General features: G+C 37.9%; 1 protein-coding gene across 15 annotated transcripts in view; it reads left to right on the top strand.

The window, feature by feature from the left end:
• The window catches only part of FoxP (forkhead box transcription factor P), a 309,626-nt gene that overhangs the window by 153,578 nt on the left and 129,693 nt on the right, over positions 1 to 26,355 (top strand). For all 15 annotated transcript variants that reach the window (XM_018461137.1, XM_018461138.1, XM_018461134.1 and 12 more), the window contains one exon: positions 7,709 to 7,816. In XM_018461137.1, coding sequence (XP_018316639.1) covers positions 7,709 to 7,816 — 108 coding nt within the window. The remainder of the gene's footprint in view (positions 1 to 7,708; positions 7,817 to 26,355) is intronic.

Here is a 26,355-nt window from a genome sequence, read left to right on the forward strand (position 1 = left end):
TTTGTTCCTACTGCGGGGTAAACAAAGAGGAGAACGGGCCGAGCGGCCAGGCAGGAGCGCTCGAGCGTTGTCGAGTCTAAAGGGCGCTGTTTATTAAAAGGCATTAATCTGCGAATCTGTACTTCTCGTCCGCTTTAACTCTCACCACGGCGAAACGATATTACTTAGTGTGTTTCCGTGATGCTCGCTTAAATTGCATTTTGTAATTAGCCAAGAGGCAACACACCCACAGTTGTGCCCACGGTTTCCTCAGTGGTTTCTTTCCTCCTCTTCCCTTCAACTCTCACGCGCCAGCCGTGTCGTTCTTGTCGTTCCTTTTCCTCTTTTCTCGTCCTTCCACCGTTGACGCGCTCGTCGAGTCTTGTTCCTATAGAGTGTCCCGCAAGATTCATAATTGCATTTGTCGGATTTTCCGCTATGTACACTGAACACGTGTAGTTATCCGAGTTGACTTCACGTGAAAGACCACGTAGGTCTTGTGATTACAATGGAAAGTGTTAAATTCGTTCTGTACGTAGATGTCACTGAGATGCGGTTTGTGTCTATATTTCATTAAGGATTAGATTTATTATTGATGTTATTTATTATTAATTATAAAATTTTTATTTTGATATAAATAATTACAATTTACAATTCAATGTAAAAGTCTAATCCAATGTAAAAATTTAATAATGATAATAAGACAATAAGAACGAAGGAAATTTGATGAATTTATATAACTCATTAAAATTAATATTTGGCAGTAATTTTAAATTTCTATGTACATATATCATGTTGTTTTAAATTATAATTTTCTTTATATTTTTTTCACAAAATATAAAATATCTATGAATTATTGAAAATATATTTTACTGCCATATATTGTCTTCATATTCAATTTGATCAAAATAAGAAGAGATTATGCTCTATTAATGAATATAAATTTGTCTAAATTATTTATAAAATATTTACGTACTAGATTCATTAATTTATGTTACCACCGATCGGTTAATATTCGAAAGTTGAGAAAATATAAATCTAAGATGCGATGAAGCAATTCAACAGTTGCTGTTGAAATAATAGCTCGAATATGCCGCGAGCGTTCTATCTTCGGTGCGGATATATTGTACGTTGTTTGCATTATGCACAGCGCCGCTCTAGAAAGTAAACGTGAATGTGGAGAATCCACGCATATCGCAACTTTATGCCTGCGAAGTGGATGCTAAGAATACCTTGCGTGCTGTAGCGCGCACGAATGGCCAAGAAGGCCGTACAATGTTAACTTTGGTTTCTCGACTGGAAACGGCACAACTTTAACATACGTAGCTATCGATGGAAATCGCGTCGCGTGGGAATCGACTCGTTCTTGTCTTTAAACTTTTCATGTAATTTACGAGTTCGTTTTTGCATTTACTTGAATGCAACATGGGAATTTACAATTGCCTGCATACACAGCAGCTTTTATTTATAGATTCCATCGCAAATAATACATATGCTTCTCATAATTGCAACATAAAATGTTTCGTATTATCTTTCAGTATAAGGAAAAAGATTTATGACAACAATTAGACGAGATAAATAATACAATGAAATGATTGAATGTATCAAGTATCTCTCTGCTGAACTGAGTTATTATTGTCGCATCTATTGAATACAAATTTGCAATAATGATGATACGCGCGTGAAGTGATATATTCTTATATCTCGAGATGACGGTGTTAGCGTTAATTTTATTTTTGACTCGTGAGTCATCGCAATGTAAATTACGAATCGCCTGACGCAATCTGGCTATCACTACAAGAATCGCGATTACGGCGTCAGCTGTTCGTCGCGTCTTTATGTGGCGTACACGCCACAGTGTCAGCGTCGGTTATTAGTATTAGAATACAGCTGGAGGCTTCTAGCACGCATCCAGGAGAGGCAAAACAGACCGGAAAAAGCACAGAGGGACTGGGACGCTCGACGCCGTCGTGCCTCCTCCCTCGTTTCGTCTTCATACCGCATGCGTTTCTGTCTTTCGCGTGGAGGCGGCCTCGCTCTCGCACGGTAAAACTTAACAAAACAATTTGCTCCAAAGCAAACAACGGCATCCGGTTTACTTGTGAATAAACAACATATTTATTTTTAGAGGCACTGCGTTCGTAACTCGTTTGCTCGGACGGCCGCGCTCGTAAGAGCGTCTATTTGTCGGCATTACATGAGTTAACGGACAGATAAAAATTATTGGTTACACGGATGCTATTTCACTATCCAAGTCGCTTGTTAGATTACACAAAGATCTGTAGTAGCAATCATATGTATCATCGATTTTAAAAAATTCAAAATTTTTATATCATTTTATTATTATTTTGTACGTGTGTAGTTTTAAAAGCAATATTTTTATCTTAAAATCAAAAATAATATTTTCGTAACAAAATATCAGATAAATGTATATAAAAAAATAATAATAATATAATAAAATATAGTGAAGATTAAATATCATTTCAAAATAAAACAATAAAAAATATTCGAACTAAAACCATTAGGATAAAACTAGCAATTTTAAAGATGTATATAACTGCGCAGTTAAAAAGTTGAAATAACGAAGTTAACGTGCATTTAACGATAATGATATATGCATGTATATTAATGCAGGTTAACATTCAGACGGACGTAACAAATGGTTTTCATTGACATTGGCTGAAGTGATAAATTAGTCCTATTACCTAGATTTGGCATAAATTCACCAATATTGTTCCCTTGTATATTAATTACTAAATTACGGCTAAAATATCTCGGCGATCTCATCATTTATGCCAATTTAAGTGTGAATCAATGCACCGTTCGCATCGTTCTGCAGTAAAAATCCATTTACACTTACAGCCATCCGATAATACCGTAAATAATTAAATTGTAAGTTTAAGCAGCATAATTACTCGAAATCGTGTCTATCTCCCTAAGGGATGGCCGAGCGGATTGCATATTCATCATTCGCGAGCGCCACCATTTCAGACGAGACACTTCGTTGCTCGGCCAACGATCCTGGAGACGCGCTATACGCGCGAAAAATTAGCATGTAGAAGACAGTAGTAAAAATAATAATTGACGAGATTATTCGACCTCCTCGTGAGACACTCGGGACGAAATGAAACGTTTTATCGCCATGCCGTGTCTGAGGGCAGCAGCGCGGGGTTGCTCGTTCCTCTCTTTCTCGCGTACAGTATTGGGGAGAGTGATCGTAATCATATTTTCATGGGGACGGATTTATGCAACGCACCGCGTCGTCTCTCTGTACATAAAACGCATTTAAAATTCTCGAGGCGCGACCGGAAGGTGCCTGCTCCCGTCTCCGTCGATAGCGCGAGTCGTGCCTCGCCGAGCCGAGCCGATGGTAGCGCCGTGGGGGTTGTAATTGGCAATATCTATCGAATTTTACAATAAATCTCACCGTTCCCCGAAGGAGGGCGATGGGGGTGGGCCGCCGCGGCAATAAAACATCGGGTAGTATCGCGAGGGTGCTGCCGCGCCGTGCACTTAACGACTTATCTTATCTGCGAATTAGGTCGCGGTTAGTGCTTCGCTTAATGCGAAGCTACGAATACCAAGAGGCACGTGGTTTATTGTTAAAAGTGTTATTAGATTGTTGTGAAAATAGTAGTCTGCTTGTATTTTGAATAAAATCATTTATTAATAAAATTCAACCGATTATCTCAAATATGTATAGTGAGAGAAAAGTTCTTGGTATTTGTGGCTATAGTTACCATAATTATTATTATATATAGCTATTACTGCTATAGTGTATTAGTAATAATAACTATGTATGGTTCTATCAACAAATATATGTATATTATTGGCACCGAAAATGACTATGATCACCATGAACTGATTGCAATTACTATAATTTAACTATAATTTATAGTAATTTTTAGTGCTAATTATTACATATTTGTTAAATAGAACCTTTCGTATAAGAACCATACATATATTATTACTTAATAATACGTAATTTTTAGCAACAATAACTGCAATTATGATAACATGTAATAGGTACAAATACCAAAAACTTTTCTCTCAGTTAGTCATTTTTTTTTTACGTCTATAAGTTTCTTCATGTATTGTCACATCTTTAATGTCTTATAACGAATTCGATTGAATGCACTGCACATTACATATTAAAGCTGGTGTGGACATTTGATCTGTGAAAAAGTAAAATGCAAATACTTCGAATTATAAAATATAATTTTACTTAACAGCACAATAAAATATATTGAGGATTTTGTGGTTTAATCTTTATATTTATATTAAACACATTTTTATGTTAATTTTGTGTACGACGGCTTTAATAAGCACCAGTGCATGTTGAATACTTCCAATGGAATTCACTAATAGATTTTCTTAAGTAACAAACGCCTAATAATATTAATTTTCGTCATTACGGTGGTGATTATTTAATAATATTTTCAAAATATTTCAATATCGGTCTAAAGCATTGATATGAAACGGTAAACGCGATGAGCGTTATTAGACATGTATAGACAAATTTCGAAAAACGGTGCAGCACACCGTTTGGATTAGTTCTTAGAACAACAGACATTAATGTTTATTTTAATTTATGCTTATAAATGATAAGATCGGTCGATATACTGGAGTAATTATTTCAATTGTGTTGCGATGTGGAATCGAAGATTCTCACGAAATGATATAAGTGTAACTCTGCATCAATTTCGTACACTTTCCTCTCATGTAATGAATTATAATTTTTAGTTTTCTGATATGCTTATGTGTGAACGTCATCGACGCGAGACTCATTTTCTGTAATTCTAGTATAAGAAATGCATTTTAGCAACGCATGCACGCGTGTGCGTGTGTGCGGACAATTGTTCCGCAAAGAAGATGTGTCTGTATTCACTGTATTGGCATCATCCAATTTTACGGTAACGATTATATATAAATATAAAAGGCATAATATAACTGCAACTGATCTCGCCTGGAGACGGTAACAGAGAAGTTAATTAAAATCGCCGTCAATTCTGCCTTGCCGCGCGTCGTCGCTCGCGCACGTGACGCGATTTGACAATGAGCCACGTCGAGAGAGGGACGTTGGATCTTCGGGCTCCGTCGCGCGACTGTAAAAGATCCGTTTGTTTATTTCCACGTGGCACAATACTTAACATACAACATTTCTATGATGCCCGCGCGCGGGATGATGACGAGGACGACGACAAGCGGGCGGACGGTGGTGTGCGTCGCGTGTTTTGTTTGCGCGTTTTCTTTTGTCGCGTGTATGTCCAGCTGCGCGCTGAGAACGCCGGCTCATGCAAATGCACGACACACAATGTGCCTCAATAGCCTCCACGTATTTATGCTATATGCTATCCGGTTCAGTATTTTCCACCGCGACTGTTTATTTCTGTGCCTCGTACACGGAGAATACGCGAGGCTCTCTTTTTAGAAAAAGGGTAGAAAAAAGGAGGACCGAAGAGGGAGAAAGAAAGAGAGAGAAAGGCAGCCGCTGGTAAGCAGGTTCTTCTTTTTCCTCTTTTTTCCTTCTAGGCCGTACAAGACTCACATGGGCGAATCACAAGGTCTTAAGTTTCAGTAGAATCTAAGGATCCTATGAGTATCCTCTGCAGGAAGAATAGAGGTCTCACTTCTTTCTCACGAAGGAAAAGCAAGTTCCATCGATCGCGCGCGACGATCGTTACGTCGTATCACCTCACCACCCTATGCGCGTCGCGCGTGGAAACAAACGGAGTTACATTTTGTAATTACACTCCTCGGGTCGGTGCCGACTTCGCATAGTAATCGATCACGCGTTCTTGCGGCTCATTTCAAAATTTACGACTTTAAAGTCTCCGCGACGTTGCGCATTATTTAATGCGATTGAAGATTTATTCCTATTTTCTTAGAGATTTAGAAACTCTGTTACCCTCGCTTTTTCAATGAGCTTAACATGAAGATATTATTGTAAATGTTATTTGAGATTTTTTTACAAGCTTAGAAATGCAAAGAGAGACACTATGTATGAAAATTAATAAAAAGGACATTACATATATATATATATAGTCCCTTTTATTTAATTTTGTCGCCCATGCTTGAATTCACGTAAAATATTGAACGCATTTCTGCGTAACGTACACGGATGAACGGAAATTTGGCTAACTATACCCTGCCAAAATAATTTCGGTCATATTCCACGTTGATTCGTACACATAAATCATTATGATTACATAATTACGATTTTGGCTAACTCCGGAACTTTAGATATAATCGATCTTTTTATAATTCAAATGTGGGCCTCTTCATTAGGACAATAATACTTTTAAATAGTAGATTTTGCTCTAATAAGACTTTATTGACATGCATAACAAACGTTATATTGATCTGTAAGAAAAATTTACGGCAATATTAAAAATCTGTTCACGCCATCGCTCAAAAAAGTCGAAAACGACCAAAGCGTGCCGTGTATATATTTTAATAAAGCTGGCAACATGCGATGTCTCGTTTTTTACAGCGAAAAACGCGATTTAAAATAACGGCAATGTAAATAAAACTTTACATCATAAAATACGGAACATAAAATATCACCAGTATCAATAGCATATAAAATACTCCATTATATGACGTTTAGTAAAATATCATATTTAAATTATACGCTCGCTCGTGTGTCCTTGCGTTGCGGATCTTTGAGGTCTTTTTTAAAAATCGACGAGCGCTCTTTATTCCTCGGACAACGGACGAAATGCCAGTGTCACCTCACGAGGAAAATGAATATTAATATAAGCACTTCGGTCGACCGTGCGATTTCCTCGACGAGGCAACGAATAATATAATAGCTGGTCCGCGGGAGATGCGTCTGCGACCGAGAGGGCGAAGCACCCGAAGACGAAGTGTTCTCATTATACCCGGTGATTTATGTGCGTGCCACCTTGCCGTCGGAAGAGATTCTAGGTTAGAAATAAAGTTAAAAGAAAAATAAGGCTTACGGGGTGCAAAGTCGAGAAAGTGTGGAGGGGGAGCCGCGGCTCGCGGAATATATTACAAAAATAAGCTCGCCGGCGAGCGGCGAGACGCGGCGTGCGGAAAAGCGCCGAAAAAACTTTGGAACTCCGGAGGAGCATTGAAAGATCGATGCCCCTCGACCTGCCCTGGCCGTGTAACTTTTCTTGTTTATCGAGGCACGGGAAATAAAAATCCGGCAGTCATGATTCGCGCAACCATGCAAATAATTTCGTGTATTTCGCGAACAATTTTTACAGCTCATTGCTAACAAAATTTTTTTAAGGAAAGAGTAGAGAAGGAAACAATTTTGAATTGAGTCGTATCTTGAAAACAGATCGAATGTAGCTAATTAATTAGCATTTCTTGCGGTGGTAACGTGTCAGCTATTTTTTGCTCATTTGTTCTTTCAGAGTTAATATATCAGATTCTTATCAAAGAAAAAGAAATAAAGAGAAAAAAAACGATAGGCATCTAACAGTTTAACTACGCTAATTTTGTTCATTTAATCTCTTTATTTATTTACTCGCTTTGTGTGTTTCTTTATATTTCTGCTCCATATAATGTTTTATGTAAAAAATTGGCTGAATATACAACATGATTACTGTCATTTCATGAATAGTATATGTTCATTTGAATTTTTATATCAATCATAAATATATACAGAAATGTCTGTTTTACTGTCTCCTACTGTTATTTGTTGATACAACATACTATTATGTATAATAATTGTAATATTGATTTGTTTTAGGGACACATTGGTGAAAATCCGTTTGACAACGGTTCGTGGGGAAAGGAGCATTTTCAGCCATCGACAGTTCCCTGGCAGCTGAATCCGCGCAGTCACGGTCGTCCTAGTGTGAGTGTCTTTATTCTTTTTTACCTCATCTAACATATCGCGCAAACAGCATCGATTTCAGACAATATTTTTATATTAAACAGTAAAAATAAATTCAATCTACAATTCTACTAAAATTACTACTACTGACAAAATGCGAATTTTTCGTATAAAACAAGAACTTATCTTAGACTTATTTTTTCACATCAATCGGTTGCATATTTCGCGTAATGCGATTTAGAGATTATCGGCCGTAATTCTCAGCTCGCGAGGGTAGATGCGTCAAATTTATAATTCCGGCGGGTAAGAGTACTCGCGTCGAGGATGTGGAAGGAAGGAAGGATGTGGAACGGGAAAAGAAATCCGGCGGCTCATTGTGTCGGCAGGTAGCAAAAATGCTGGCGGGGTCGCTGCTTTCTCGAGCGTTTTCTCTCAGGAGTCGTCGGCTACTATATCGTAATACCCCTCCTCGGGAACCTCCACCCTCCGGTTGGACCGTAGCCGACCACCCTCTTACGCTCGCGCTCACTCTCCCGCACCACTCGTCCTGTCACCCGGTATTTATAATACGCTTTGTTTTCCCTCAGCTATTTGTCTTGGGTTCTCGGCTCCTTCGCTAACATTATTATCCCGTGTTTTATTTTTATTTAATTCCACCGTGTCGAGTCCCCCCTCCCACCGTGTCCTCGTTATTTATCCTTCGTAGAACTTAACGAGCGACTTAACGTGTCGTTGAATCAAGACAGTTCTTTACGTTTGAATATTCACCAGGCATTTTAATTCTCTTTGTACGAGATGCATTGTCCTGTTGTATATAAAAATCTAGGATCGCGTTTAGGGTTAGATTATCATCAGAGATTATATTATATTATAGGTTTCATAAGAGTACGTGTCTCATGACGAATATTTCTTGCGTATACGAAGTTTCACATGTCATGTGTATGACTCACAAAGCTCGCGGTAATCTTTGTTCGAAATCTAAACTGCTTGATGATGTGCCAATATTCGCGTCATAATACGTGCAGATCGTAGCAATTATTTTAATGTCTACTAATTTACTTGTTGCCTGTCCTCTATTAATCACGTGCGCGAATCTTCTTTTTAGAATGTAAATTGCACAAGATTATTTTTTATTCGATACTGATTTTTATATGATCTTTTGTACGCGCATTATGCTGTTATTATAAATAAAGACTTACATATTTTTGTAGCATGCATCGAATGAAAAAAATTAATGCGCACGAACGTTTGTGTATACCGAGTTTGCTTATTAAACTTACATTTAAAAAAACATTCGAAAAGTATTGCTATTTATTCCAGTTGTAGATTTTTTTAAATAAAGTGTATATAAATGAGAATTTATTTTCTTAATTTATTATAACATATTTAATATTTTATACGCAAAAGTATTCGGTGCAATAAGAATCCATTTAAAATCCGAAGTTAAGTTGATATAAACAGCAAGAGAATAATAACACAAAATATCTAAAAAATATTGCTATTTATTTATTGTAGATTTTCCGAATAATACGAATATGAGAACTGATTTTTTAAATTTGTTATAACATAATATTTTTGACGCAAAAGTGTTTGGTGCAATAAGAATCCATTTAAAACGCAAAGTAAAATTTGTATAAACAGCAAGAGGATTAATAATATAATAAAATACATAATATCTAGAAACTGTTATTTATTCCAACTGTGATTTCTGAATAACGTATGTGTGAGAACTATTTTTTAAAATTTATTATAACATAATAATTTAGACGCAAGTGTTTAGTGCTTTAAGAATGCGAAGTCAAATTTACATAATCAGCAAGATAATATTATATTAATCTGATACTATGGACGATATACGTGGAAAAATCCGATGAGCCACAAATATCCGTGATTCCTAGTAATAGTTGTATTTCAACGAATGACACACTTTGTTGTTTACTTAAGGAGGATTAAACGCTCGCGGACTGTCACGCGCACGTGTGCAATCGACGCTTGTCTTCCTGATACCATCGTATCGGGCGCGATCGTTTGCAAAGTAACAAAAGCAACCGAAACCACTGACGTCAGCGTTTCCGCGAGCGTATATACGCGAACGATGATCTCATGCGTGCATACACATATGTGTGTGCTTACCTAACCGCGGCGCAGTTCCTTTTACGCCGCTCGTATGTGTAGTCGTACGCACGAATTGCGCTATCGCATATATATGTGTACGTGACAACGCTACGATGCAGTACGCTCGCTTGCTGCAACCACGTATGCATTTGTCAGCATCTCGAGTAATACGAAATGATATATATATCACTTCTGCCGGTTCTCTCCCTTTCTTTCCTAAGCGCGCACGCGCGCGCGCTCGCGTTTGCCAATCTTATCTGCTTAAAATCAAATCTTGCATGAGACTTTCGCGCTGCGAGGCACGAAGTGTCCCGCTTTTAACTTCGAATTGCACAGACGTTGCACGATGGAGATTTGCAGGAATTAAAAGAATAGATGTCAAGAAGAGGTATTCACAATGTTTTAATGTGAATTATTTGGTTCATCAGGACATTTTTATCCGTCTTTAAATTGTCAACGCTAATGACTAAGATCAAAGGCCGAAATGTTCGTGCGAGTTTAGAGAAGATACCGTGAAAAATGGAGTTGTAAATACACTTAAATATATTACAAATTTTATACGCTAATAACAACTACGATGTTTTGCTCTCAGTAACATTTTCATATTATTAACAAATATATTTAAAATAATAAAAAGACGATTTCAAGAAATTTTTAACTTGGATATTGTTACAGACGTAATAGGTACAGACTATGTATCTATTTCCTGATTTCGTCATTTATGTATTAGAAGGAATTAATTTATATCGGCATCTCTCTCCAACTCTGTCAGCATCTCTCTTCAATTCAATATTTCAGAGAAAGCTATGATTCGAGCTATAAATGACAATTTCATGAGAATGCACAGTCTATTCTTATTACATTTATAGATATGAAAAGGTAGCGAAATTTATAAATGGTACGATAGAGAGAAGAGTAGTGTTTCAAATAGAATAAACAGCGGTCTCTTCCAAACTACGCTATAATACATTTTCTTAATAGTAATAATTTCTTGATAATAATTAAAGTTTTCAGTAATTTTGCGTTATGATATTTTGCCCTTCGCGAATTTGCATAATCGGCCCGCGAAATTTCAAGCTTACAGTGCCGAGTGGGTATTCCGCGCATCTCAATACAGCCAAAATTTCCGGCGGAAGAACGTTGATTCTCTCATACCACCCTCATAATCTCAGGCCACGCCTGTAGTAATATGAATCGCAGCAAAAATCAGAACGGGGGTGGCTCTTAGAGCGTCCCCGCGGCAGCCCCTGGGTTTTAAGATATGCAGAGCACAACGCACGCTTTCCTAGCGAGACTATTTTAATACGAATGAGGGTGAGAGGATCAGACGAGAAGCGCGATGGTATGGCGGCCGGCTCGGAAGATCTACTTCTTGATTACAGAACTTTTTACCTAATTACATAACATTGTTACCATTTACAAAGTCGCGTCGAGTCTCCGTCGGCTGACTACTAATTAGAATCCTCGATTAGCACCCGCGGCGACATCGTATTCCATTTCGATAAGTCTTGCAACGTTTTACCGGTTTTCATAATAAAAGGGTTGCGAAAGACTGCGTGAAAGGGTGATTTTTAATGTTGCACGCAAATATATGCTAATAACATATAATTGAATGCGTCATGTTTAGAGTATATACAATAATATTCCTTTAGAGACACATAAAGATGTAGGATAGTGAATATTATCTCGGATAATGTCAAATTTGACAGAAAGATTGCAAGAATTTTATCAGTTGCGTGCTACTTATTTGAAACAATCTATATTGCAATTATTTAATTTATAATTTATGATCTTTCACACAATTTTCGATTGGATATCACGAGATATTCTTGTAACCAATCTTTTCATCTGTATCCTGCCGGTGAGACGTTTATTTTTACAAGAAAGTGCAGTCGCAAACTATGTATATGTGACACATGACTGACGAACTACTTTGGGCGATAAAAATTTGAATCTCATTTTTCAGACGTTCGCAAATAATTAGATATACCGAATCGTGCCAGACTAGCGCGTTGGAATTCACGATATCAAAGGTTCAGAAAGAGTCGAATTTATCCCCGAGACTTAAGGTTCTTATCGGAAAGATGTAAGGGTCGTAGAGATAGTCATGCGCGAGGGACGAGCTCCCGACGATGCAGACATTAAGACGTCTGGTCCTCGACCTCCGGCTTTCCGCCCCGCACCAACCCCTTGGCGAGCGCGACCCCCTTTAGACGACGGGAGGTTTACCCCGTCTTCATTGTCCTCTAATTCTCATCTGATCCTCACATTACGTAATTTTCTCTTTATTATTTTATAATTCCCGGATCTCGAGCCCCGGGCCCGCGTTCATCCGACTTCAGGTCCGCACGAACTCATTCCCCGCAACGCATACTAATGCACCCTGCATTTATTAATTATTCCGTGCTAGTTACCTCGGCTTCTCGTCTCGCCGTCGCAATGATAGATTAAACCACCTAGATTCGGAAGCTCGCGATGCGAATCCCGCTCGTCACCGTGATGATACGTGCTCGGAAATTTTTTCCTTTCGCGAATCGATAGAGACTGGAGTATATTCGCTTCTTTTCAGTCATGCGCGACAATTCTCGTTACGTATTACGAATAATAACGATGTAGATTCCGTCGAACATTGTTAATTGTTTTTCTTAAAATTAGAAAATGATACACATATTATTTACAATTTTATTATTATGTTCTGAAATTTTTTAAATGTTATATTAATCGTATGAAACTATGAAAAATATATTATTTACTTGTTATAATAAAAATACAACAAAAACTTTTTTCACGATACAATAAATGCATAAAAAATGGCAATTTTATAGAAAAATAACCAAAGTGTAAGGAGTTAAAAAAATTTTTTTCAGATTTTTAAATTTCTATTTTCCCTAAAGTAGGGAAACTTATTTTTGGACTAACCCTCGTATTTCTTATCGATTCACATTTTTAAATTAAGAGAATTCGTTTCTTTAGACTGTCTAAGATATTGCTTATAACTTACATCTTAACTTTACTAGAAATTACATCTTAGAATTTATTTTGAAAGAGAACATCTGTAAAGGATTCGTTAATCGCTAGATGTTGAAGGATGAAAATCATTCACGGCGAATTCACGGTAAAACGTGCCGTTTGAATAGAAATCAAGCGGCGATCGAGCGACTTTTGACGAGCTCCTAAACGCAGTTCGCCGCTTCGTACGTGATATTTGAAGATACAAGCGACTACCCTACGCGGGGGAAGATTCCCCAAGATCTTTAACTCCGCGGTCCTGAAGGGCCCGGCATGCCACTTGGTATGCACAGAGAACAGCCATTCATCTCCCGATCTCCAAGCATAGTCTCGACCTCCGGATATAAATTAGCTTTTGTTTAGCATTCAATGCGAGGCGCCTTTTCCGACGCGTCGGACCGATCTACCACTGCACAACTCCCATGATTAGGCATCCACCTGACCAGCAATCCGCTGCAATTAATGTAGCTACCTGCCTCTCGGTTGAGCCAATTAAACGTTTGCGATTACCGTGAAAAGAAATTGCTTGGATGTTAAAAGGGAATTTAATTCTCGAGGGAGCGATCGGGATCGACGCGAAAAATTTGCTCCAATGTGTTTCGGCAGGATAGATAGGAGGATTAGAGAAACGACCGCGACGCTAAACTAGATTAAATGAGTTTCTATATTTTTAGTTGGAGCACGTATATCATTATGTGAAACTTTATAGAAGAGAAATGAAGTTTGGAAACATGAAAAATAAAATTAATGGAACAGATACTTGTGTTAAATATTAAAATAATATTAATATTCTTAATATTAAAAGAAAAAGAAACAAATATTGTTATAAGTAAACTAAAATTTATTAGGTTCGGTACCATCAATGTAAGATTGATTTACTCTTTATATTTTTCTAATTGTAAGAATTAGAAAAAGATAAACAGTGAGTTAAACCGAGATTAAAGTTAAATTGGTAGAACCGAGCACACACAATATTCTTTCATTAACAGAAATTTGTTATAAAACTCAGAATATTTCATTTCGGAATGGGAAGTCGTATTAATACATTTTACAATTATTTGTTAAGAAAAAATTAATTTATTTGTTAAGAATATACATATGTATGTATACAATTATTGACATGTTATTTATAAAACGAAGGTGAAATATATAATACTATTTAATAATTTTACAATTTAATTTCCATATAACAAAATTAGAACTTTCAGACGATATACTTCCGAAAACTTTCTTATGCTCCGCTGAGAATATTCCCTTTAGGGTTGCTATCCTTAATATTCCATAGTACACCCCAGCAAAGAACGGCGTTCAATAATCATACATCCCCTTCAAGACTCACTATCTTGCCACCTTTTCATAACGGACATAATTATTAATATTAAAATATCATGGTAATTATCTAACTTGTAAAAACTTTATGATGTAATTAAAAATTATTATCGGCTTTTATATTAATATATTTCATTTTCGGCCGACCATATTAAAATTACCGTTTGTTACGATTCACAATTATGAAGTAGTTCGTTATATTTCAAGAATTCCCATTGAATTCCAAAAAGATCGTGCTGTCTCTTAACTGTGCCTTCTGTTGCGAATTTTAAGGAGGACTATTTTTGCCGTTGGAATATTCCGTCCGAAATTAGCGCTATTTTTAACCTTCAATTACATGAAGAGAGACATTTTCTTCGTGATTTCTCGAAGCTGCTTCTCGGAGAAAGCCTGTTGATTCTGACGTCGGTAAATCCGGCGGTTGGAAAACATCGTCTAGCCGGCGTTGAACTTTCTCGATACACAAGGCAACATAGCAACACAACACGGTAAAGCACAACAAGTGGGGGGGATGCTGGGGGTGGAAAGCCCGATAGATATACAGCCACCCGTGGCAGAGAGGCGCGCGTCGCCTGCGCCACGTGCTTTTCACCCCTCCTCGGTGTTTCTCCACCTCTCCCCTTTCTCCGTCTGTCTTCCTCTCTTTCGCTCGCTCTAAACAACCCCTCTACCTACTGATCGGCCGACCGTATACACCCCTGTCATTCCCCGCCCGTGGGAAATGCAGCCTCACCCACGATACACCACGTGGCTGCTGCAACAGTTTCCACGCGGCACGTGCAATAATGCGGTGTAAGTAAAATTCTGATCAATTAGCTTTTACATATTACTTAATGATTCTTTATTTATTATTAATTTTGTCATTTATAACAAGTTTATAACGTTTATAATATTGCCGTTTATTATAATTTGCTTATAACGTAAATAGCTAAATGAAAACTACTTTCAAAAAATGTTGACATATCATCAAAGTACGTAGATCGAGATTTGAAAAAATCATACTACGGATATTGCTTAATTTTTTTAATTTTAAGTTGTTTACTTTCTTTGAATAAATATCGCGATTGTTATATTATGAAATAATTTATAAAACATGTATAATTCAAACTGTATGTAGAATTATGCAGCCTTTCGAAAAGATCTTCGTCATTATTTTGCAACAATGTCCGTTATTATCGATTCGGGACGGATAAAAACGCGCGCACTGGAAGTTTGAATAATGCGTTCCAGAAGAGCTATCAGACGCAGCGAAATGTTATACAGTGCCTGCAGGGTTTGGTTTTGCTGGTGCCCATCCCGGACTAACCTGAGGCAATCGGCAGGCAGGCAGGCGGTCGGAGCCAAGTTAGGTCTCTAACAACGTAACCGAGACGTGCAATCTTGTAAATAGATGTCTGGAGCGTGCCAGAGAGCTCGCGCGTTACCTACCAGCTCGTTACATACGCGGGCAAGAAGGGTACAACGTCGCGGGGAAGTTCGCGGAGCGAAGCTGAGCGAGCCAGCCCGGGCCCGATCGTTGTTGTACCTCGTCGTATATACTCAGTTTCTTACGTGCACACGCATGCACGCCGGTAATTAGTGTCTTAATGAACCCGCACCGCGGGTAAGGAGTTGCGCAAATAATTGCCAGCGTGCGCGATCTCACCCGGTGGCTCGAGCACGCTTCCCTCGGCGCCGCCGGGTCTTGGATGCGCGGAGAAGAACGGGGCTCTGGAGCCCGGAGGTAGAAACACGGGTTTTTAAGTATGATGCGTGCGCGGAGAATCGCGGAGCATTAATTTAATGCGATCCCGCGCTCGCAACCGCGAGGGAATGTGCGAACGCGCCAACGATTCGTCGCGAGTGTCGCCACAGCGTTATGACGTTTTAATGCGAAGAAATTACACGTTAGGAGTTCGGCGTGTCTGATTGTGAGTGTGCAATAATGTGGCGCATTTACTGTCGATCGCGTGCAAAGCAAATTATACATCAGATTATGGATGTAATATGTTTCGTAAATAAACGGTGCGACATGTTCTTATAAGTAAAATATTCGTAATTGAAGTATTGAGCTATTTGAAGTATATACCATATTTGAACTATTTATACTATATCTAAAGATAAAAAAATATTCTTGATTATATTAATGAATTAAGTTTTTTGTTAAGATTAATCTTTTTCTATTTCCAATTTGAAATGCTTTTTAAGAGAATTTTAAGTAGCTATACTCTCTCTCTAAGATCTATACTCCTAGAAAAGACAAAAATAAACTACGAGAAAATCTTTATAAAAAGTTTAATCAAATTTTTTAAAAATTATATGTTTATATAAATTTTAACAATATGTCATTATCTATTATACGATTCGTTTTATTATTTTTATTGGTTTTTTGTACTTCATCAAACAGAAAAACAAGAAAGACGAGAGTTTGAGATTTTTTCATGTTTAATATCTCTAAATAATAAATTAACGACAGTTACGGATTGCAGGTTGAAACTTTGATTCGCCGAACGACGAAGATAACTGTAGTAACGATGCTTTCAGATTGTGATTAAGATTGATTCAATTTTAATCGACATCGTAAACGATGTCTTAATGCCTTTTTCCGTTGTTTGCGATCCCTATTCGACAAGAAGATTCTACGTGATTCAAAAGTTGACATTTTTAACGATACTTGGATTCTTTCTGAAGCGGAGAAACACAATGAAAGAGTATTTACTGTTTTTACTGTGCATTAAGTGCAGTCTGACGTAGGTCCGGCCGCTAATGCATCACTCTTATTCGACTTGGAATGACTTTTTACTTTACGACGGACGATTTAAATTTTATATACTGCGATATTTGAATTACGATGCGACATAAAATACGATCGTTTCAGCGAGCGTGTGCGTTAGCAAGTGCGTTTTTCCGAGGACATCGGTTTAATGGAGTAACATTCGTATATGTTAATTTGAAGACGTTTGTTATATTATTATACATTAAAATTATACTTATTAGCTGCATTCAACAGAATATGAAGCGGCTTTGCAACTGTTGTAAAATTCTTTAATTTTTTTATCTTACTCTTAATTTCTCACTGGTAAATACCAATAAATACCAATATCTCATATTAAAGAATCTTACAACAATTATGCAATACTATTTTTTTTGCTGAATGCAGCCAATGATGCAATGTGCAAATAATGCGATTTATGCTAAGATGCTTTTATACTTGATTCACCTAAAATATGTTAACCTACATGCAGATTTGTAGAGAAATATATGTAATTTAGAGGTATTTATAATGTAAAATAGAAAATGAATTCGTTTGTCTACCTAAAAATCTGAGAAGGAGAGAATATAAGGAGCAGAAAATATAAAAGTTATCGAAACTGTAAAAAATATAAGTATCACGTTGATATCAACGTCACGTATTCGCTTTATTCCAAATACATGCACGTTAAAAATAAACGGCAGCACGTGACACGTGACGTTCTCGCACATGTACTATTTCATTTTTACGCGGCACATCGCGATTTTTGTTCGCGACAGTGCTCGTTACGAGTGTCAAGTCTCGAGGATAAGGAATGTCGGCGATCTAGCAGAAACGTGTATTGATCCTTCCATTTACCGTATATCTTCGCTTTATGTTCTCTTGTACTCCATTCGCTCACTACTTTCACGGTTTCAAATTTTTCGTTTTGTTCTCTTTCTTTCCCCACCATCTTTTGGCTTAGCCTGTGGTACAAAAGTCGAGATTGATGGTCTGAGAAAATCTGAATATAGACAAGTCAATCCTGAGCCTTTCCTCACGTGGCTCCATGTTTAGTTCGTTCCTTTTCATATTTTATCTTTTACAATACGATGAATAAACTTTTATCTCCCATCTTTATTCCTCTTTATTTCGAATTTACTTTTGATCAAATGCAAGATTTTCTTTCAAGAAAAGGATTTATGTATTCTGTGCGACTAAAAAAGACTTTAAAAAAGATAGCCTAAACAATCGTATCAAGATTCAATTGGATAAAATTAAAGTTTCACTTGAGAATAAAAACCATGGACATCTATTCATCATACCAGTGTGCTCATAGAAAATAAATAAAAAACGTGAATTAATCCATAAAATAGCATTTGATGCCACTTATTTTACATTCCTTTAGTGGAGTAAAATTAGATGATGAATGTAAGCGGCAATCTTCTTTTCTCCTTGCTTTTTAATAAATCTCGAGACAGTGATGAATTATTGTTTACAGCTTTTAACAAGAGTCTTTGAAAATTTGTAAAAATCATAACAAAAATCTTCTGTTTTTATATAAAATGAAAATTATTGAAGATTCTTTTTATAAAACGCAATAGCATGACTTTATTTAATTGATACTTACTTTTAAAAATGGCGGATGTCAAGCGGAATTTTCGGTTGCGTGGGAAGTCCCTCGAAAGTCCATTTTACGATGTGTATTAGCACAAGAGCAGTCTAGAGTTTAATCCCGTTTAAGATTTTTATAGACCATTTCTCCCTCGCGTTATCCAAGTTTCTCAATATCGTACATAAAACGAGAGATTATTTGGTCGTCTAATTAATAGAAGCAAACGAATGCGCGTTAAACAGCGAACGCATACGAAGAGAGACAGCCGGTTCCTCGTGAAATAATGTCGGCTACTTCCGCAGCCGCGGCGGGCTCTGATCAATACCCACGTCTTTCGTCCCTCGGTACGAGACGTGCACGTAGGAACATCCCGACGGTAGCCTCGCATCGGAAGGAAGTGAAAAAAGAAGAAAGAAGGCGCGGGGAAGGCGAGTGAAAGGAGGCGACGGAGAGGGGAAGAAAAGCCGAAGGATTCTGCGAGTCTGCGGTAATCGCACTTCGCCGAAGACTCTTGCTCCGTCTTTTTCCGCCTTCTTCCCTCCTCCGTTCTTCCCTTGAAAACCTATGCCCGGCCGAGGAGGGGAGGTCGAGAGGGGAATCACGTGGCCGGGACACCGGCGAATATCGAGTGGGCGGATGGCCAGTGGAGAGAAAGAGAGAGGACTGCGCGCGCACTTTGATGTGTGCGCTCTCCCAGCAAAGCTAGACACAGCACCCACGCTCATACTAGACATCGAGCTCGGCGAGCATGCGTGCGATGAGCGCGTATGTGCACCAAGCTGCACACATGTGCAACAAGCGAGCGTAACGGTTTAGCCAGGATACAGGCCCCAAGAGGAGACAAGAGACGTTGGCGGTAGAGTAGTGTTGATAATAGTGGTGGTAGTGGTAGTAGTAGTGATGGTAGTGGTAGCGGTTGTGGCGGTGCGTCCTCGTCCTCGTCCTCCCTGCTGCCAGCGACAGTACGCCGCGCCGGCGGTAGTGGCTAGGAAGGGTGGGAGGGAGGCAGGGAGAGCTGTCGGTGGAGAGAATAGAGATCCTTGATCTCCTCCTAGGCGACGGAGGGTAGGAAGGGAGGGAGAGGTAGAGTGAGGAACGCTCGGATGAGAAAGTCGGAGGAGCGCATACGGCAATATGCGGAGGAGAAGGAGGAAGTAGAGAGGGACACGAGAGAGCGGGCGTGTAGGCGGACCGGAGAGAGGAATTCCACGGAGGCGTGTCTTCCCCGGCGCACCAGGTGCAAAGGTGCGCGAACGCGACGTCGCCACGCCTTTTCCACGGGACCGACGGTGGTCCGCGACCGCACGACGTCGACAGCGACGACGAAGACGACGACGAGGACGAGGACGAGGACAAGGACGACGGCGACGATGTCGGCGTATTATCGTGTCATCCTTGTCCAGCCCGGTACGAAGGCGCCGCATCCGTCCCGCTCGAACGTCTCACTATGCCTGGAACAACTCGCATCTCTTTCCTCCCCTCCCGCGCGGCACCACTACGAGATACCATCGTACCGCGACCTCGCTTCCTCTCCGCTCCTGTCTTACTCCTGTGCCACCCACTACCTAGCGGGGGTACTACTATGTTAACGGACGGGTCGCGTCCGACCTACCACCGCCATCCCCACGTCCAGAATCCAGCTTCTGGTGTCAACGTCCCGGAGTTTCCACGGGTTTCTCTCCTGAATATGCACCTTCTACGCGCGCCGGGTCGCGGGGGACCGGGTGAGAGGAAACGAGAGGATGGGAGCGGGTAGGACGGGCGGTGCAACGGGATTCTTTCTATCTTTCCCGATGCTCGCGACTGGAATGCGGGATGACAGTATTCGCCATCACGTAGCACGCCCGCCTCGGTGCACGGTAAACAGAAATGAGGGAGGTCGCAGACGTGATCGTGATTTTCTCTTCTGAAAAGTGCAACGGCAGACCCGGGTGGTACCTGTTTGATGGGAGGTAGTCTATAAACTGCTTTTCGAGGAAAGAATTCAGGAGATAGGTGTGTGGAGTCTTTGCGCTTTTATATTGCTTGCCTTGTAATTTCACCGACGACGTCTTTCTCGTGGATTTCAAACTTTATTTAGAAATTAATAGAAATTAGGCTGAGAAAAACAAAAATAACAGTCTGATAAAGTTTTATAACAGTTAAAAAATATGTTTACATAAAAAATCTGCACATTTAGATCTAGAGTTTATTTAATTACAAAATTTCTTTGGTTTAATTTTGTAATGTAACTAGGGAAAAAAATTATATTTTTATTCAAAGACTGCGAAGAATTTTGTTACAACCATTCCAACCTGCGAGACGATTGTAGCAGCAGAGGGGGTAAAATTGTATCACATTATTTATAACTAAAATAATAGTTATTTATTAGTTTTATTAATAAAACTGTTTATAATCCTTTATATTTATTATATATATATTATATTTATTTAATGAAATTAACGATAATAAAATTTATAAACATAAATAAGAGAAAAATTCCATTTCCAATTAAATTGGATTTTGGTGCTTATGAATATTCATATGTCAATATATATACAAATACAATTATCAGTTTCTACAGACTATGCGCCGATTCGATTTGTCAGACTTGAAACATAATCATAAACTAAAATAATAATCTTATAATTATAAATTAATTATTGATTTAATAATTATAATGCTACCAGTATTTTAAAAACCTGAAAAAATAAATATATAATTTATTGCGAAAAATATTATTTCAGCTAGGATTCGAACTTGAATGTCTTTCATTTTGTGCGGACATTTAACAATTCGACTATGTACGAAACCTACAAAAAAGATAAGAAACATAAAATGGCTCTTTCCTTCTAATAACGAGTGAAATAAATAATAAATAATAAAAAAACAATGATGGACGAAGAAAAATATAAATAAAATCTTATTGTACAAAACATTAGGATCCTATTCTGTAACTCTTAACGATAGTAACGATATTATTATACTGTCATTACGCAGTTTTTTTTATCATATGCAATATCAATGCAACGACAATGTAACGATATCGTTACTGTTACAGAGGTTGAAGATAAAATCAAGCAAGTCCGGAAAAAATTAACGCTACGATTGATTTCAGGCATTGATGTTACTATTGTCCTCTCTAATGGTATTTTATGATTTATATAGTAAATTTTTTTAATAAAAATCCAGATAAAAGTCAATTCAAATATGCAAATTATCAAATATAATCATTAAAACATATTAAAATATAATACTTTATTCCTCTCTTGCTATAAAGAAAAAAAATATTTCAAATTTTATGTATGCAATAAAATTTAGTTAATGTATGAAAAGAATAACTTCTGCTCCCCCCCCCCCCCCCATATGGGTACGTTCCACGAAAATTGCCAGATAACAAATGAATCGATGTCTATCTGTTTAAAGATTTCGTCTTTCAGCGACATACACATATTTATTATAGTTTTAAAAATATTGACAATGTTACTATTGTATCCTGCTACTTTTGTTCTCGGTCTATTCTAATAACGAAATGTAAGTTACATAAATAAGTTACATTCGCTCAGCACGCAAATTTAAATATTCTTACATTTAATTACTTTACAATAGATTTATAACAGAAGATTATAAATCTAAATTTGGTTAAATTTGACGCCTTTATCGTTGACTTCACAATTTGATATATGTGAGAAATTCATTAATTTTAATTTACTTTGACGATCTAATTGTCATTGCAGAATTTGTCGTATGAATCGCTAAAAATGGCGCGTGATAAATATAACAGTAGTTTTGTTACATGGAAAGTTATTTTATGACATAAAATTATGCGCGAAAATAATAAAAGAAATTTCTAAAATCTCAAGAGACATAATTAATGTATTAATCGTTATGCAAATTTTTATTCGATTAATACCTAAATTTCTGACAGGAAAAAATATTGAATTTAATGTGTTGTACCTCTTAAAATTAAAATTTCAAGAATTCAATCAATAATGAAACTATTATAAACAAATATTATTACGAACGCTACGCACCCGCATCCGTATAAAATTAATGGGATATTAATTGACTGATTATGATAGTAAAATGAAAATGTAAAATTAAGTATAATTGGATTTTTTAAATATTATATATTTGACTTAAATATATTAGATAAATGTGCTCAGACAGGATATTTCATTAGAGTATTAATAGGTGATCATGGAAAATGTAATATATGGTTGAAAGCCGTATTTGGAACTGCATAAGATTTGAATAACTCTAGCAGATTCCATTTAAGAAAATATTAGAACCACTACTTACGATCTCTGTTTCTACTCTCTATTATATCTACTTACACAACCAAAAAATCTCTGTATCTTTTTAAAAGTACATTACTTTTTTGTTCATTAATTACTCATTAATTATTCTAATTTTAACATATTTTTTAAATAGATCACCAGTATGTTCATATTTGATAAAATTCTTAATAGCATGTCATTTACATTTCAAAATACTCATCTTTCACTAAAATTGTATAAAATATTTCATTTAAAGCATTCATTTTATATAAAACACATGATTAGCTAAAATTGTTATGAATTATCTTGAAGATAAACGTATAACTAATTGCCTTGTGCGTTTTGAATTTAAATGATAAGATTTTAAAAACTCCAGTTTTATTTGCCTTCTATTAAACAAATTCTGCTTTAAATTCTCGATTATGACACTATAATTATTATAATTATTATTTATATATTTTTGACTTACAAATTTTAAAACTGATATAAAAATAGATAGATTTGCTTCAGAGTATTATTAAAAAATTTAATCAATTTATTAAGTTGCGTAAGATGCTAAACCAGCTTTGCAATGTAAGTCGGTTAGAGATACATTCGTCGAAGATGTCTCACATCCTCTGTGGAGTTTCCAATCGCGCCTGCCGACGGCAAGTTCGATTTCGGCTGCACGATGCATCGCGACATTTCGCATCTTCGTAATCGTCCGTCCTTCCCCGCAGTTATTGCGTTCCCCCGTCGTTTTGCCTGGGATCCTTCAGCATCGAGTTGGCGATTCTCCGGCGTCTCCTCTCCGTGTTCTCCTCGCTATCATCTTCAGCGAGAGCCACTCTCTTCCGCTCACCCTGCTGCCTACCTTCCGCCCATCCCCTTTCTCTCGCGATTCCATTTCTGCGTTGTTGAACTATAACTCTCTCTAGGAAGGCAGTGGCAGCTATTACGCCGGCTCCTAAGCTATTACGGCATCTGGGAGCCTCGTTGGTGCTGCTCCGCAGAAACGACGGCAACCGAAGAGTTGCATGAGAGGAGGAAAGCTGGAGAGGTGAAAGAGACGAAGAAGAGAGAGAGAGAGAGAGAGGGGGGGGAGTCGAGTTAGGTGAAGTGATGTATTGAGATCCCATTGTATCCACGGAATCCCCTAAGATTGCCAAACGACGCCCTCTCCTACCACCCCGCGTCCTCCAACCACCACACTCCCTCCCGTACCCGCTTGCATAATACGTCACCGTAGAAGGCGAATCTTCGACCTACCTCGACGCCAAGCGGAAGGAGGCGTATATTTCTCCTCTGCATTCTTTTTTTCTTGTCCGCTTTCCCCCGCTCTTGCCGCCCTTCGTCCATACGAACGCTCTTCTTAGATTTCTTCGCGGATGCATGCAGTATTTATGTGGGGGAAGAGAAGATGGCTGACATGGAGTTAGGAGAACTCCGTCCTACGAGCTCCGAGCTCGCCGTTATTCTTATTTGCCGTGCACAGCATCAGATGACAATATTGAAATCGAGATGTTATTTATTGACGTTTTGAGAATTAAAAAAGAGAACAATAGATTTTTGTATTCGTCCACACTATAATGAGTACCATTAAAATTATAAAATATATAAAATTTATTTAGGCTAGATGATTCCTTCAAATGTTACGCTTACAAAAGAAATGTCAGATATAATTTCTTTTTACGAAAACTTCCATAATATCAATAAAATGAATGCAATTTTTATATTTTTCTCTTTGTCCCGTGTCGAATTTTTCTTTCCTCCTGTGTCCCTCTTCCCTACGCGATTAGAACTCTGCAGAATATTCATGTAGTAACGGAAGGCGAAAAAACAACCGTCGCTACCGTCAAAATCATTGCTCTCTTCGTCGTTCTTGCTGTCTCTTTTCTTTCTCCCTTTCTCGTTACTCCGGCCATTCTATACGATGCCTTTAATAATACGGCGCGGCCGCAGCCGCGTGCAGTATTGAGAATGGCATAATATCGGGTCGCCCTCTGATATTGCCAAGGTTCGCGGTGGTGGCAAACGGTGGAAAGGCAAGGGGGAACGGGGCCGAGGCGTGGGGGACGAAACCGTAGAGATGAGACGCAAAGCGCGAGATCGACAGATGCCGAGCGGGAGAAATTCAAATTTTTGCGCGGATGCCTGGCGGTTCAACGGCGGCGCCGTTCAATAACAATCTTTATTATTTTAACGACCTACGTCCGCAGTCTCCGCCACCTTTGTTAGGCGACCTCGTACGTGCGAGGCTGAGGAGAGAGCCACCTTCGGTCACGCGGGATCGCATGTCTTTCGATCGATGGTGACGATTACGAGTTACCCGTGGGGTGATTACATATCTGTGTTTTCTGATTGAACCTCGAGTGAATTTTTTGATCTGCGAACGGGCTACTGATATCCGGTTATTTTATCGAATGCACAAGATAAAGTTAAGCGCTGGCGGCGAAGTTGATGAAGGACACCATTCTTTTTCCTAGCGAATCCTTCCGATCATATAGTTTGGGTCATTTTCAATTCAAAATTTATGAAGATCTGTGCAGAGAACCACGAATCAGCAGTCTTTCATATTATCGTATCCCCTTTTACTTCCTTTTGTTACGTCGGAGAATTTTTAATATGTATTTATCTCAAAATATACAGGATTAAAGAGATTGCACAGATCTGTTTTAAATATGCAAGAATCAGTTATTCAGCTCGTCCAGAAGAATTCTTTCTTTGGAAATTTCATCCATTTTTTCATTCATTTTTATAGTCTTTTTAAAGATGTATATTTATTGTCGATTCAGCGAAGCTATAAGAAACGGAAACGTGTTGTAGAAGAGTATTTCAACGGTGATCATATCAAGTAATAGTCAAGTGCACATGGTAAAATCCACGATATTTCTGATGCGCGTAGATCAATAATAAGACTCGTTTTTCTCTCTCTCTCTCTCTCTCTCTCTCTCTCTCTCTCTCTCTCTCTCTCTCTCTCTCTCTGCGTACGAGCGAAGGCAGAAACTAACATTTCCTGACCATATGGTATTAATTTAGTTAAAAATAAAGTTCTTGTTGTAGCCAACCAACTGAGTTGATCGCCATGTCTTTCAACTCAATTCTTTTTCTGGAAAACTCTACAACATTCCTCCTATAATGTCATCATTACTAGTTATATATAACATATTTCCATTATCCCTGTAACAATAGCAATTCGACATTTTTCTGCAGTTCCATTCTGCATAATCGATAATTGAGATACAATATTGACGTATTGCCAATCGTCGTGTAATAATTAAATTTGCCATTTTTCAAATTATTGTCGCTAAGCGCAAATATTTTTAATTTATTTAAGCGTCCGGTTTTCAACCATTGATTATTAATTTAAAAGCGTAGTGATTTTATTGTCACGTAGCGTAAATTTGTAAGTACATCTGTAAAAATAACTCTTACAATTGCATATTTGGTTGTCATTATTACATGAGGATTCTTGCATCAAGTGCCCGAGAGTGAATGCAGTTTTTAATTGGCAAACGGCCAGTCTGCTACTCGATGTATATGT

This window comes from Mycetomoellerius zeteki, unplaced genomic scaffold (assembly GCF_001594055.1).
Source record: "Mycetomoellerius zeteki isolate Tzet28-1 unplaced genomic scaffold, Tzet1.0 scaffold12, whole genome shotgun sequence".
Lineage (NCBI taxonomy): Eukaryota > Metazoa > Arthropoda > Insecta > Hymenoptera > Formicidae > Mycetomoellerius > Mycetomoellerius zeteki.